We start from the raw sequence: 14,357 nt of genomic DNA, 5'->3' as shown, positions 1-14,357 counted from the left end.
TTCTTGGCCTGGGGCGGGGCCTCCCTTCCCCAGATGGCACTCCAGGAAGGAGGGCTTCCAGTCCACAAGTGGGGGCTCACCAGCTGGTTGATCTGGGAGAAGGATGGGTTCTGGATGTGCAGGCGGTCTGTGGCGATCCGGTTCAGGGCCGTGTTGTCCAGCACCACCTGGGGGGACAGAAGAGGGTCACGGCACCTTTTTGAGGTGAAAGGGGGCAGAGAGATAAGTCATTAGCTTAACCTCCTCTAAACACCAAAAACCAGGAAGTGTGTTAACTTAAAAAGGAAAATACCATCCCTGGGGCATCACAAGACACTTTTCTACCATCCTGTAAACAAACTGTCTCCATGTGCCATCCATCGTGCCTGGCTCTGAAGATACCATGGAGGGTAAAGCAGGCATGGTCTGTCCCCCTCACTAGGTCTACAGAAAAGTAAAGTTAAAGCCTGAAATATGCACAAAGGAATTTGACCTTGAATGCATGGTCAGGGAAGGTTTTACAACGAAAGTGACCCTTGGGCTGAGAATTTAAGCATGAGTAGGCATTAAATAGGCTAAATGGGGACACGTATCAGCAGGTGTTCACTGTGTTGAGAGCGACTTGGGGTCAAGTCCTTATTTCATAAGTTGGGTCACCAGGTATGGCTTTGTTTGATCCTCTGTTCTCTGGGCAGGAAGGGCAGGGTGTACGTGCCCCCCTGGTTTGAGGAGGTAGAGCAAAGCCCCCCCCGCCTCCTCCTACTCTCTTCTCCGGTGCTCACCACACAGTCTGCGTTCTGGGTCAGCCTCTTGAGCGTGAGCAGGGAGTTGTAGGGCTGGACCACCACATCGCTCATCTCGTCCTGGTTGGGAAACACAGAGTATGTCTGCACCAGCTTCTTGGGGTACCTGGGGGTAAAGAAGAGGGAAAGGGGAAGTTGACAGTGAACTGGAAGGACTCCCATCATTGCCAATCTTGGTCTTCTCTAGAGATAACAGGGCCATTCCTTTCCAAGTGCTACCAAGCTCTTGTACAAAAGATGGGTGAGGGCAGAACTGTTTATTGCTCAGGAGCCAAAAAGGATAAACCTAAAGCATCAAACCCATCAATCCCTGTAGGTCCCTCCTCTCCCTAGGCAACTCCCTCCTGGAAGTTATTGTTTCCAAGATGTTCCCTGGATGGCCAGGCTCTATTTCTACCAATGACTCAAAGCAATAGTGCCAAGCCTTTCGGTCCACGAGAAAACAGTGACAAAAAGGAAAGACCTTATCCCTGTCCAAACACAGGGTTACCTGTCATTCAGTCGTTCCAGAAGGTAGGAGCCCAGGCCAGAACCGGTCCCCCCAGCAATGGAATGACACAGCACGAAGCCCTGCATGGGGAGAGGCGGTCTCCAGGATTCTGGGGAAGAGGCTTTAGGTTTGTCTCCTTCCCCATTCCCCACACACTCATGTCTCCAGGCTTCTTCTGTGTCCATCCAGGTTGAGACTCCTTGGGAAGGAAGACTCAAGCCTAAGGAGCTGATGCCATCCACATTAGGATCTCCTTGAGGTCAAGTACTGTACCTTCTTGAAAAAAATTTTTTAACATTTATTTATTTTTGAGAGAGAGAGAGGCAGAGAGAGAGGGAGACACAGAATCTAAAGACCGCTCCAGGCTCTGAGCTGTCAGCACAGAGCCTGACATGGAGCTCAGACTCGTGAACTGCGAGATTATGACCTGAGCTGAAGCTGGACGCTTAACAACTGAGACACCTAGGTGCCCCTGTACCTTTCTTTAAAAAAAATTTTTTTTACTTATTTTGAGAGAGGGAGAGAGAGAGAGAGAGAGAGAGAGAGGGAGAGAGAGAGAACAAGTGGAGGAGGGGCAGAGGTGGGGTGGGGCAGGGGGAAAAGGAGAGAGAGAATCCCAAGTAGGCTCTGGGCTGTCAGTGCAGAGCCTGACTTGGGGCTCAATCTCATGAACCATGAGATCATGACCTGAGCAGACATCAAAAGTCAGTCAGCTGAGCCACCCAGGAGCCCTTCTACCTTATTTACACCTTAGTGTCTCACATATGATGCTCCAAAAATTAGTTTTAAAGAGAATTGCTTCCATCACACCACCTGTTCAGGCTACCTCCTGACCTTTCCCCAGATCTTTTCAGCCTTTTCTTTTCCTTCAGTGGGGCAGAACCTCACCTCTAAGCTGTCACTTCCATCTGCTTCTCGGTCTATGATGTCAAAAATGTCTTCATGGATTTTCTCACCCTGTATAGAGAGACATGGGAGTGAGGGTAAGGATCAAGGTTCTGGGTAGTACCTCTTTTTAGCACCAAGAACACCCTGGGACACCACTGCCACCCTCAACCCAAAAAAGCTACTTTGCAAATGATGTGCAGCGTGCATACACCTCTCCCTGGCTGTCCCTCCTGTCAGGGTATCCCTTTGTCTCTTATTTACTGTCTATCTGGTCTGGTCAAGTCCCCAGGCTGCCCTGGGGAGGGAACATCAGGGTTTCTGGGATGGCCACCCAGATACCTGCGAGAATCCACTGGCCCAGTTGTTGCCAGCCCCTCCTCCGTGCTCTGACAGGTAGATGTTCTCCGGGTTGTAGAGCTTGGCATAGGGGGAGTTGAGGATGGAGTGGATCACCCGGGGCTCCAGGTCCAGCAGCACCGCCCTGGGGATGTAGTGCTCATCGTCTGCCTGTCAAGGGGAGTCCAAGGGGGGCGGTGGGGAGGAGGAAGGGGGGCGTCCAGTCAGCTAAGGCCCAGTCCTCCCCCCTCAAGCCAGCCACCCTGGTGCCTGTGCCCAGCGTGCTTCCCAGTACCAGGCCGATGCCCTTCCCTTCGGGGCCCCCTGGCCAAGTCGCTGGGGCACCTGGTAGAAAAAGACGTCCTTTCGGTCAGTGCCCTCGGTGGCGAATTCCTCCACGATGCCCTCAGGGCTGATACCATGCTCGGCACACAGTTGTTTCCAGAACTCGAACCCAACTGGGGGATGGGGAGAGATGCCTGGGTCTGCTAAGTCATCAGGCCTCAGGAGCCCAGGGTTAGGCTCAGAGGCTCTCACACTCAGAGGCTGGGCCCAAGACACCTGGTCTGGGAGCTGTCACAGCCCAGGCGCAGCTCTCCATCCGGGGCTTGTTCATCATGCGCAATAGGGCAGCGGTTTCGGGAAAGGGGGACTGGAGGATGCCAAGCACTTGGGTGGGACCCGAAGGGGAAGAACCGGAGGCTGGAAGGGCCCGGCGCTTGCTCGCTCACTCTGGTTGCCGCACTGGCCCAGCTGCAGGGTGATGATCTCCCGGGGCATCGCTCTTCAGACGTGGGCGCGCCAGCCTTGCCCGGCGGGAGTCACGGCAGACACGAATGCCTGGCAGCCGGGCTCGCAGGACGTGGGGTGCGCGCGCTCTCTTCGTCTTTTGACGTGAGTCCTCGGTCTGCGCGTGTGCAGTGCGGGCCTCCCCGCTGCCGCCGGGCCGGGGAACCCAACCTGGACATCATTTCCCCACTATAGTTACAGCTGGAATTCAGCACAGGCGCAGTGTGAGGCCACGCCCCCTCCTGCCCACCCGCCCCAGCTCCGCGCCTGCGCCGTCAGACTTGTTGGGGCTGCGGGGCAGCTGCCTGAGCGTGGGGGCGGGGAGCGGCGGTCCAGGTGTACCGAGTGAGCTGCGCGCAGTGGATGGGTGAGCGACTTGTCGGCTCTTCAGCACAGAGGGGATGGCTTTAAGCCAGTCTTTTTTTTTTTTTTTCCAATTTCTATTTTTAAATTAAATATACCTAACAAAATTTACTATTTTAATCCTTTTTAATCGGGGAGTTCTGTGGCATAATGTACATTCACACCGTTGGGCAACCATCGCTATCATTCATCCCCAGAACTTCCTCACCTTCCCAACCGAACCCTGTACCAGAAATAGTAACTTTCCATCTCCATCCTCATCAATATCCTTCTTTCTGTCTCTATGATTTTGACCAGGTATCTTACAGAAATGGAACTATATAGTATTTGTCCTTTTGTGTCTCGCTTATTTCACTTAGCATAATGTCCTCAAGGTTACACCATATTGTAACACGTATCAGAGTTTCATTCCTTTTTAAGGATGTATAATATTCCATTGTATGTTTATGCCACATTTTGCGTTTGTCTATTCATCTGTGGATAGACACTGGGGTTGGCTATTGTGAATAATTATGCCATGAACATGGGTGTGTAAAAATAAGTTTGAGTCCCTGCTTTCAATTATTCTGGGTTTATACCCAGAAGCAGAATTGCTGGATCATATGGTAATTCTATGTTTAGTTTTTTGAGGAATTGCTGTGCTATTTTCTTCCTTTTTATTTTAATTTATTATGAGAGAGAGAGAGAGAGAGAGAGAGAGAGAGAGAGAGAGAGAGAGAATGCATGCATGCATGCATGGAAGGGGCACAGAGAGAGAGAGAGAGAAGGAGAATCCCAAGCAGGCTCCTCTCCATCAGTGCAAAGCCCAGTGTGGCACCCAGAGATCATGACCTGAGTCAAAACCAAGAATCAGATGCTAACCGACTGAGCCACCCAAGCGCCCTGGTACCATTTTCTATTGTGGCAGCGTGATTTTACATTCCCATCTGCAATGCACAAGGATTCCAATTTTTCCACATCCTCACCAATACTTGTAACTTTCTATTTTTTTCGTGTTTTGGTTTGGTTTTTGATAATAGCCATCTTAATGGAGTGTGAATTGGTATCTCACTGTGGTTTGATTTCTGTTTTATTTTAAATTACAAAGTTTAAAAAAATTTTTTGCTGTTTTTTTTAAAATTTATTTTTGAGAGACAGCATGAGCAGGAGAGGGTCAGAGAGAGAGAGACACACACACACACAGAATTTGAAGCAGGCTCCAGGCTCTGAGCTAGCTGTCAGCACAGAGCCCAACGTGGGGCTCGAACCCACGAACCACGAGATCATGACCTGAGCCTGAGCTGGATGCTTAACCCACTGAGCCACCCAGGTGCCCCTAAATTACAAAGTTTTAAACATACAAGCAGGGGCGCCTGGGTGGCTCAGTCGGTTAAGTGACTGGCTCAGGCTCAGGTCATGATTTCATGGTTCGTGGATTCAAACCCAGCATCAGGCTCTGTGCTGACGGCTGGCTCAGAGCCTGGAGCCTGCTTCAGATTCTGTGTCTCCCTCTTTCTCTGACCCTCCCCTGCTCACGCTGTTTATCTCTGTCTCTCAAAAATAAATAATATTAATAATTAAAATTAGCATACAAGCATGATTCTGCATTTTCATTATATACTTTTTTGTTTTGAAATTTTCTATAAGTGGTATCTGAATGTACTATCCTTTTGTGACCTGCTATTTTCACCGTGCATTAGATTTTTGTGATTTAGCAATGCTCATGCATGTAGATTTATTTCATTCCTTTTTAACTGCTTTATAGTGTTTCATTGGATGAATAAACTAGTCTATTCTATTTCCACACAAGGGTGATTAGATTATTTCTATTTATCCCCTGTTACATAGAGTGAATACAGGACTTGTCACTTGTGAACATGAAGGAAAATATCTCTATCACTGGCATGTGCATCTTCTTTAGAAGGTTTACAAACTTTACAAGGTTTCACATGTTTTTTCCTACATGGTTGTACACCCTTACCAGCAATGGAGCTTTCATTTCCTTACATCTGCACCCGCACTTAGGTTGTCAGATCTTAATTTTTGTCCATCCCCTGGATGCCCAAGGGATCACATGGCTATAATTTCCAGTTATGATCGCAAGTGAAGTTCATCTGATTTGCTGCTGCTGTTATTGTGAGAAGGTTGAGAGCTTCTTGTTCATATCTTTTGCCCATTTTTCTATTGGTCTGTTTCTTCTAGATGTAATAAGATACTCCACAAATGTATTTCCTGGTTGTATGGGTCGCAAATATTTTCTCTTGATCTGTGGCTTGTCTTTATACTTTGCATGTGCTGTCTAATGGCCTAGACAATTATTCTTTTCCTTTCTGTTGTGTGTGTTTTATACCTTGTTAAAGATAGCATCCCTTTCCTGGTACCATAAAGCTGTCCTTTTCTGTTTTTTTTCCAGAAGCCCCATAGTAGTTTTGCTTGTTCTCTGTGTTATGTACCGACTTGTTAGGATTTGAAATCCATGTTTTGAAAGCTTGTTTTGGACAAAGTTGTTTGTGGTTTGAACTTGTTTTCTTGAAATTGTTTTGAAGTTGGATATTAGAACTTTCATATCGAACTCCAGCACCTGGAGTGGAGAGGACCATTACATCATCAGCACCGTAGTAACAGCCATGGTGTCCATCACGTGGTGAACTTTTAAACTTTAGAAACTAAGAGGTATGACCAGCAACTCGAAAGCATTTGGTCTGGACAAGGCTACTCTTTGCTGACCTAATAGCTTTCTGGAGATCTTGAGACACTTCCTCCCACTGTGGCCGCCATGGCGAGGCCACCTTGGTGTGAGCAGTGGTGTTAAACCACGCAGCAGTCTCAGGAAGAGAAGGGGCATCTGCTTCTGCCTTAGTGAGGCTACTCCTCGTAGGCAGTGGTCCAGGCTGGGTAGCGCTCCCTGCGGTAATAATCTTCAGAGCAACCTACCGTGCCTGCCAACACTGGCGTGTCCCACTAGCTAAGTGCCCTAGCAGTGAGGGTCCTAAGCAGACAGCTGATACCCAGCTTTTAGCTGGAAGGAATGACACGAGCAAGAATCAGCTCATAGAAAGGTACACCTCAGCTAATATTGGACTTTATTTCTTCCATCTCCTTTTTACCTGGAACAATAATATAATTAATCTATCATTGGTTTTAAGTATGTTATTTCTTTATTGGCATATTAAGAGACATCATCCTGTATGCTATTGGCTTGTGAAATATTATTATAAATTATAATTCTTGCAGTGAACCTGTGTTAAGCAAATTATTGGCAAGGACAAACTTCGTGGAGGAGCATAATTTGCCCTGAAGGAAACACCCTGTAGGCCTTTAGTTCATCTGGAACTTATTTGGAGGCCTGCTATAAGATAGGGATCCGCTTTATCTTTTCCATATGGATGGCCAATGGTCTCCAGGCCAATTATTGAAGAGTGGGTGCGGTGCCCCCCAGCCCCAGAACATTCCAAGCCCCCGCGCTGACTTCTGGCTGGCTTCTGGCTGCTCTTCTGCTCCATTGGGCTGTCTGTCTGTCCCTGTCCGGCGGGCTTTCTCTGGGAGCTGCTGCAGACGTGCTGGCAGAGGCACCACTGCCAAGAGTCATGCTCAGACGAAGGTTTTTGTTTTGTTTTCTTTTCTCTCTCACTTTCTCTTTTTTTTTTTTTTTATGAGATTTCGGCCACCTTCCAGGCCTGGCTGCCCTGAATCCTCTGGGCTTCTTTAGAAGACTCTGGCTTGCCCCATGCCTGTCCCCTCCCAGGCCTCTGCTCAGTTTCCCTCCCCTCACCCCACCCCAGCCCTCCAGCCGTCTTCCTCCACTTGGGCCAGGGGTGTCCCTCAGGAGGACTGGCAGCCTCGCCCTGTCAGGGAGGGTCTAGGTGCTCCCCTTGAAGTTTGAGGTAGAGTCAGAGCTCCTCCTTGGGGGCTCCCTTCCCCTGACAGAACTGCTCCTAAGGGCTGGCTGTCTTTGGAGCCTTTGCTAGGCCCCTCTCTGAGTGCCCGGGGGAAGAGGAAGGCTTTAGAGATGAGAGGAAACTTGCCAGGCCTCCCCTCCTTGTGAGTCTGGAATGGCTGTTTGCTTCCTTTAAAATAATAAGCTAGAAGCAGTCTACGAACACTTGTGAAATGAGGGAGTTTAATTTCAGCCTTTTCTTATTAATAACAGTTCCTCATTCCTCCTTCTAGTCTCCCAGAAGTGGGAAAACTTCCTTCAAATCCTCATTTATAGATCGACAGGTTAGAAGGTGTGAATTGATCTGAATTGGAGAAATTGCAAGGGAGCGTCCTCAAAGAAGCTATCTCTGACAAGCTGGAGGCTCCTTCTCACCTGTAGAAATGGGTTGGAGATGTGCTTAAGTATAGAGCTGAACGCAACCCCCCCAGTTGTTAGCAGGTTATGCTTTCCATTTCTGCTGAGAACTGACCAGTCCATATTGGTTCAATGCTCTGATACATCAGCACCTAGAACAGTGCCAGAGTCATAGAAAACATCCAACACATACTAGCCACTGTTATGATTACCAACAGATGCAGTAGGAACCAAAGTATAATTTGGCTATTGCTACAGATGAAAGATCTTATTCAGGGTAAAAACAAAATAAGTGGTGTTTTAAATAAATTGCAACAGGGGTGCCTGGGTGGCTCAGTCGGTTGAGCATCTGGCTTCAGCTCAGGTCATGATCTTGTGGTTTGTGGGTTTGAACCCTGCGTCGGGCTCTGTGCTGACAGCTCAGAGCCTGGAGCCTGTCTTCAGATTCTGTGTCTCCCTCTCTCTCTGACCCTCCCCTGCTCACACACTCTCTCTCTCTCTCTCTCTCAAAAATAAAGAAAACATTAAAAAATTAAAAAAAATAAATTCCAACAACTTAAAACCTAATATTATTTGTCATGATCTGGTTAGATCATGATTAGATTTGGTTTCAGATCTAACTTCTATTGAGATTAAGCAAAAGGACCAGGTTCATGGTCTTTTCATGGGTTTCAGATCCAGGGGCTCAAGATCATTACCCAGAGATTGATTATTGAGTTCTGAGTTCAATTTGCTTGGCTCCATGTTCTCTGATCCAGGTTATGATAATGCAGTGGGATTGTGGCATTCCTTTGTATGGGGCTTTGGTCTGCCTCTGATAATAAATGCAACATTTGTAAAGTGATTTGATTGGTTTATTTGATATTCCAGGTTGAGTAAAACATTTTGGCTGCACCTTCATTCCTGGTCTTCCTGGACACCTGGACTGTAGGAATACAGATATGCCAGAAGCTCAGGTAGGTATGTTGGGGAAGTAAAGAGGCAGAGGTATAAGGTGGAGTGGGGGGAGGGGAGGGGAGGAGGAAGGAGGGTGTGTCAGGGGCTGGGAGGAAGAGAGCTAGTTAGAGCAGCTTCAGGTCTTGAGACTGGTATCCCATGACCCCAGGGGGTTTAACCCTCAAAACAAGCCAAAGAAAAATTACAACAATGAAAGCAAAGGGCTGAAGCTTTTTGTATGAAGGGAGTTATGTTAAATTCACATTTTGGTCACCAAATAGAACAACCCAGGATATTTTTCTCTGAATTGTTTTCTCAAGGAATAGGAAAAAGGAACTAAGCCTAAGAGTGATCCTGCTTGTGGATCATTTGCACATGGTTTCATTCTTGTATTATGCATCTGTCCCAGGCATGGGCACACTAATATGAACTGGGGAAGTAGAGGTAACAAACCCAAGTGTTCATGGAAGAGATAAATACACAGCAAGGTTAGCACAGAGTACAGAGTAGGGGGCTCAACTTGGGGGTGGGTATAGGGAGAGGGCAAAGAATTGGAGAAAACTTTTTGGAAGAGGTGGTGCCTGGCCTAAGTCTTGAATGTTTGGTAGGAATTGACCAGATGGAGACAATGGAGGGGCAGACAAACCAATAAGAAAAAAACAAGCAAGGGGCACCTGGATGGCTCAGTCAGCTGAGCATCTGACTTCGGCTCAGGTCATGATCTTAGAGTTCATGGGTTCGAGCCCTGCATCCAGCTCTGTGCTGACAGCTCAGAGCCTGGAGTCTGTTTCTGATTCTGTGTGTCTCTCTCTTTCTGCCCCTCCCCTGCTGATGATCTGTCTCTCTCTGTCTCTCAAAAATAAATAAATATTTAAAAAAAAAAAGAAAACAAGAGGGTGTCGGTCTGGCTCAGTTGGTAGGGCATGTGACTCTTTGTCTCTTCTGTTTTAATAATTTATTATTTATGTATTTTTTGTTTTGTTTCAAGCTTTTATTTAAATTTTATTTAGTTAATAGGCATGTGATTTTTGATCTTGGGGTTGTGAGTTTGAACCCTATTTTGGGGATAGAGTTTACTTAATAAAAAAAAGGGGGGGAAGAGGAAAACAAATACTCAAAAAATGGGTAAAAGGAATAAATGGTTCATGATAACCACAAAAATGTAAAATGATGCTCAGTCTCCCTAGTAATCAGAAAAATACAGACCAAGGGCAAAATATTAGACAAGCAAAAATTTAAAGATATGTGGTGTGGATGAGGGTTCCGACAAAGGGGTGCTTTTATACAGTATTTTAAAAGTTGTTTTATGTTTTTATTTTATTTTGAGAGCGACAGAGACAGAGAGTGAGTGGGGGAGGGACAGAGAGAGAGGGGGAGACACAGAATCGGAAGCAGGCTCCAGGCCCTGTGCGGGGCTCAAACCCACGGGGCTCAAACCCACAGACTGTGATGTCATGACCTGAGCCAAAGTTGACGCTTAACCAACTGAGCCACCCAGGCGCCCCTATACAGTATTTTTATATCCCATTGGCGATAGTTTAAATGGATACATTCTGGAGGGCAAACTGGCAGTTCTCTTGGTTGTAAAAATCACATGATCTTTGATCCAGCCATTCTACTTCCAGGAATCACCCGAGTCCCTGATAACTAGGGACGTGTGCTAGGACATATGGACGAGGATGTACCTATAGGGATGTGTGCTGCAACAGTGTCTATAATGCTGCCCGTGTGTCCATCCATAGCAGTGTTCTTAAATAAATTACAGTGATCCCTATTAAGGAACACAAAGGAGCCATTCATAAAAAATATCAGGTAGAGCTATCAGCACAGAAAGGTGGCCAACACATGGTAGGTGACAAAAACAAGTTTTTGTCAAAAAGTGAGAGAATTTTTGAGTGTATCTGGAGGGAAAAAAAGGTGTGTGGTGTGTGTATGTGTGTGTGTGTGTGTGTGTGTGTGTGTGTTGATGGTGTGGAAGAAGACCATGTGTGCGGGCTGGATGTGAGAGACTGCAAGTCGAGTTTAGGGTGAATGAGGAAAGTGTCAGGTAGTGAACTGGACAAGTCAGCAGGGCCCAGACCTGGATGTGCCTTGCAAACGAGGGAACTGCTGAAGGCTGCTGAACGGGGCTGGAGAAAGATCCTCCTGGCATCAGTATGCTGGAGTAAAGCAAGAGGCAAGTTATGAGCCAGGTCTGAAAAGAGCAGGGCCCTGCCTGAGTATGGAGAGGAGGGGACAGATTCTAGAGACACTGAGTGGAGAGTCTGCAGGAGTTTGCCGTGGCGGATTATGTAATGAGGGTAAGGGAGAGGAAGGATTCTGAGAGGACAGATTTCAATCATTGGTTGAAGGTAGGGCTTCCTGGAGACACGGGGAAGTGAGGGAGTCCGTGGATGCACAGACTTTGAGTTGGGAAGTATCCGGATGGAGCTAGGGACCCAGTAGGCAACAGAGAATTCACAGGCCTACAGGTAAGGAGTGAGTTCTAGGTGGAGACGGAGCCATACCCAAGTGGCAGTTCAAGCCATAGGCATGAATAGGGTCCCTCAGGGAGAATTTGTGGTGTGGGACGGTCCTGGACTGGGAGGGGACTGGAATAGAACCTGATAGCATACAACACCTAAGGGGTAGGAAGACAGCATCGCAAACAAAAATGAAGGAGCAAGCAAAAAGAAAAGAAAAACTGGTGTGTGTCCGTGAGGTTTGATTGCCTGCTCACTTCTGGCAGAGCCCCGGTGTTGTTCTGCATTCCACCCTTCTTCCAAGTGGTTTGGCAATAGATTCTGATTAATCCAAGCCAATTATGGCGATCGCCATTTCCTTGCCAGAGGCTGATTTAGGAAGGGCCATATGATGCAATTCAGGTCAGTGTGATGTGAGGAAAGATTTCTGGGGGCTCCTGGGGAAGGTCTCCTCCCTGATTAGAAATAGACATACAGGAAGAGACATACTCTATTCTTCACTACATGTTGTCACATTTGGATATGGCACCTGGCTATAGTCCCTGACTGTGTAGGGGAGAGCATCTTGAGGATAAGCCATCATGCTGAGGGTGGTAGAGCAGAAAGACGCCAAGCCCCTGGGTCCCAGATGACATTGCTAAGCCATGACATTAATCAGCCATGCAGCAACCCCATATCTGCGCTTCTTGAAATGTACTATCTATTTTTCCTCATGGTTTAACCTATTTGGGATTCAGTTTTTACTTGCAGCTCAAGGCATAGCCATAGAGAAGGTTACTGCAGAAGCCTAGCAAGAGAAAATTCTGAGGAGGAAATAATTTGGAGCGATATGGAGATAGAGAAGAGACCTTCAAATTTGGGGAACCATTGGTGACTTTGGTGAGGATATTGAGCCTGGGCCGTGAGAGTAAAAGCCCAATTGCAAAAGGTTACTTGCCCTTATACATAGTTGGCACTAACAGATATTTGAGGAATCATAAAATTGAGACATGAGGATGATAAGGAGGTGGGCAGGGAGGATAGGCTTTAAAACAGGCATTTTAATCTGGTGCCCACAGGTCCCCTCCAGGGGACCTATGGATAGAATTCAGGGGACCCATGAACTTGGATGGGAAAAAAATTACATATTGATTTTTCATTCACCATCTATTTATTTATTTATTTATTTATTTTTAAGAGGGAGCTCGAGGGAGGGGAGAGGGGCAGAGGCAGAGGGAGAAAGAGGATCTTAAGCAGGCCCCATGCCCAGTGCAGAGCCCAACATGGGGCTTGATCTCCCAAGTGTAAGATCATGACCTGAGCCAAAATCATGAGTTGGATGCTTAACTGACTGAGCCACCCAGGCATCCCTCACTCACCTGTTATTAAAATATAGTCTTCTAGGGGCGCCTAGGTGGCTCGGTCGGTTAAGCGTCCAGCTTCAGCTCAGGTCATGATCTCGCGATTCGTGGGTTCGAGCCCCGTGTTGGGCTCTGTGCTGGCAGCTAGCTCAGAGCCTGGAGCCTGCTTCAGATTCTGTATCTCCCTCTCTCTCTGACCCTCCCTGCTCATGCTGTTTCTCTCTGTCTCTCAAAATAAATAAAAACATTTAAAATATATATATATAGTCTTCTAGGGTGGTGCCCTACGTTGGGATCTGCACTGACAGCATAGAACCTGCTTGGGATTCTCTCTCTCCCCCTCCCACTGCTCCCTCCTGCCACTTACTTGCATATGCTCACTCTCTCTCTCTTTCTTAAAATAAATAAACTTTAAAAGAAATAAAATTTGGGGCACCTGGGTAGCTCAGCCCAGCGTCTGACTTTGGCTCAGGTCATGATCTCACAGTTTGTGGGTTCGAGCCCCATGTCAGGCTCTGTGCTGACAGCTCAAAGCCTGGAGCCTGTCTTCAGATTCTATGTATCCCTCTCTCTCTGCCTCTCCTCTGCTTGCTCTCAGTCTCTCTCTCAAAATAAAGACATAAAAAATTAAAAAGAAAAAAGAAAAAGAAAACTTAGAATATAGTTTTCCCCTCAATTATGACTGCAGGCATCATTCTTCAGTAGTATTAGTAGTGCCTGTGACTTGTCACCTGTGAGAATCACCCTGCAGTTGATGCAGATACTGCAAAATAGTGTTTATAATCATCGATACTTAACAATACAGGGGTTATTATGGATCACACATGCTTTTGTTATTGAATACATTGATAAAGGACACACAATAATAAAAGAAAGAAGCACATGTATTACTATGTCACTAATTTTAAAAGTATATTTCACTATGATTGGTTTCCAGGGTAATTCTATGTGTATTGCATGCATTCAAAAACATTATCCAGCCAATGGTGTGAGAAAGGTTAAGAAGTCTGGCTGCAAAGGACAAGAGAGAAGGGGAAATTTGTACAGTGGAGATGGGAATGTGGGGTCTGGAGAACACTGCTTTTTAGAACAGAGGAAAGGTTTCAGCGTAGCAATATTAAAGGCACAGAGAGGGAACTTTGAGAGCCAAGGTCCCTGGGGAGGCTGGAGCTATTGGGATGTAGGGCTCAGGTGGAGGGATTAACCACAGGAAGGAAACTTTTCCCACAATAAAAGGGAGGAAAGGATGACTGCAGATAAAAATAAGTGCTTTAGTGGGGTGGCAGTGGGGAACAGGAAGTTGAGGGGCTTCTGACTGACGGCTTCTATTTTCACTGTCAAGTGGGAGTGAAGTTATCTGCTGAGAGTGCGAGTGACAGGGGAGGTGATAAGGTAGGGAACAGGAGAGGGCTGACACGGACAAGTAGAGGGATGACCACAGGCCCACCACCAGGGTGTCACGGCAACAGTCTGCGTGGGTGTGTGCTGTCTCGGGCAGTGTTCAGCTACTCAGGTGTAGGAGCTACTCAGAGGGCAGAAAGTCAGCTAGAGCCAGGCCGGGGTTTTACCAGGAGGATGGGGTGAAGACTGAGGAAATGCAGAAGGAACGGATCAGCTTGTCCAGGCTGCGTAGAGAGGGATGTGAAGGTAGGAAGGGGCTGCTAGCTTGGACTAAACTCAACATCAGGAGGAAGAATG

General features: G+C 47.1%; 1 protein-coding gene and 1 long non-coding RNA gene across 2 annotated transcripts in view; one reads left to right on the top strand and one right to left on the bottom strand.

Annotated features, from left to right (window-relative positions):
• The window catches only part of LOC115281634 (tubulin gamma-2 chain-like), a 4,457-nt gene extending 962 nt beyond the window's left edge, over positions 1 to 3,495 (bottom strand). Inside the window, exons 1-7 of the mRNA XM_029927050.1 lie at positions 3,228 to 3,495; positions 2,842 to 2,954; positions 2,500 to 2,667; positions 2,161 to 2,229; positions 1,273 to 1,352; positions 762 to 888; positions 9 to 167 (exon numbers count right to left, since the gene is read on the bottom strand). Of these exons, the coding sequence (XP_029782910.1) occupies positions 9 to 167; positions 762 to 888; positions 1,273 to 1,352; positions 2,161 to 2,229; positions 2,500 to 2,667; positions 2,842 to 2,954; positions 3,228 to 3,276 (765 nt within the window). The 5' untranslated portion in view covers positions 3,277 to 3,495. The remainder of the gene's footprint in view (positions 1 to 8; positions 168 to 761; positions 889 to 1,272; positions 1,353 to 2,160; positions 2,230 to 2,499; positions 2,668 to 2,841; positions 2,955 to 3,227) is intronic.
• A 55-nt stretch (positions 3,496 to 3,550) lies between these two features.
• LOC115283040 lies at positions 3,551 to 9,509 on the top strand. The gene is made up of 3 exons (XR_003904875.1): positions 3,551 to 3,652; positions 8,792 to 8,877; positions 9,466 to 9,509. It is a non-coding gene; the product is annotated as an uncharacterized LOC115283040 (long non-coding RNA).
• Positions 9,510 to 14,357: the final 4,848 nt, after the last annotated feature.

This window comes from Suricata suricatta, chromosome 17 (genome assembly GCF_006229205.1).
Source record: "Suricata suricatta isolate VVHF042 chromosome 17, meerkat_22Aug2017_6uvM2_HiC, whole genome shotgun sequence".
NCBI classification, from domain to species: Eukaryota; Metazoa; Chordata; class Mammalia; order Carnivora; family Herpestidae; genus Suricata; species Suricata suricatta.
This window is presented reverse-complemented; position numbering and strand designations above follow the sequence as displayed.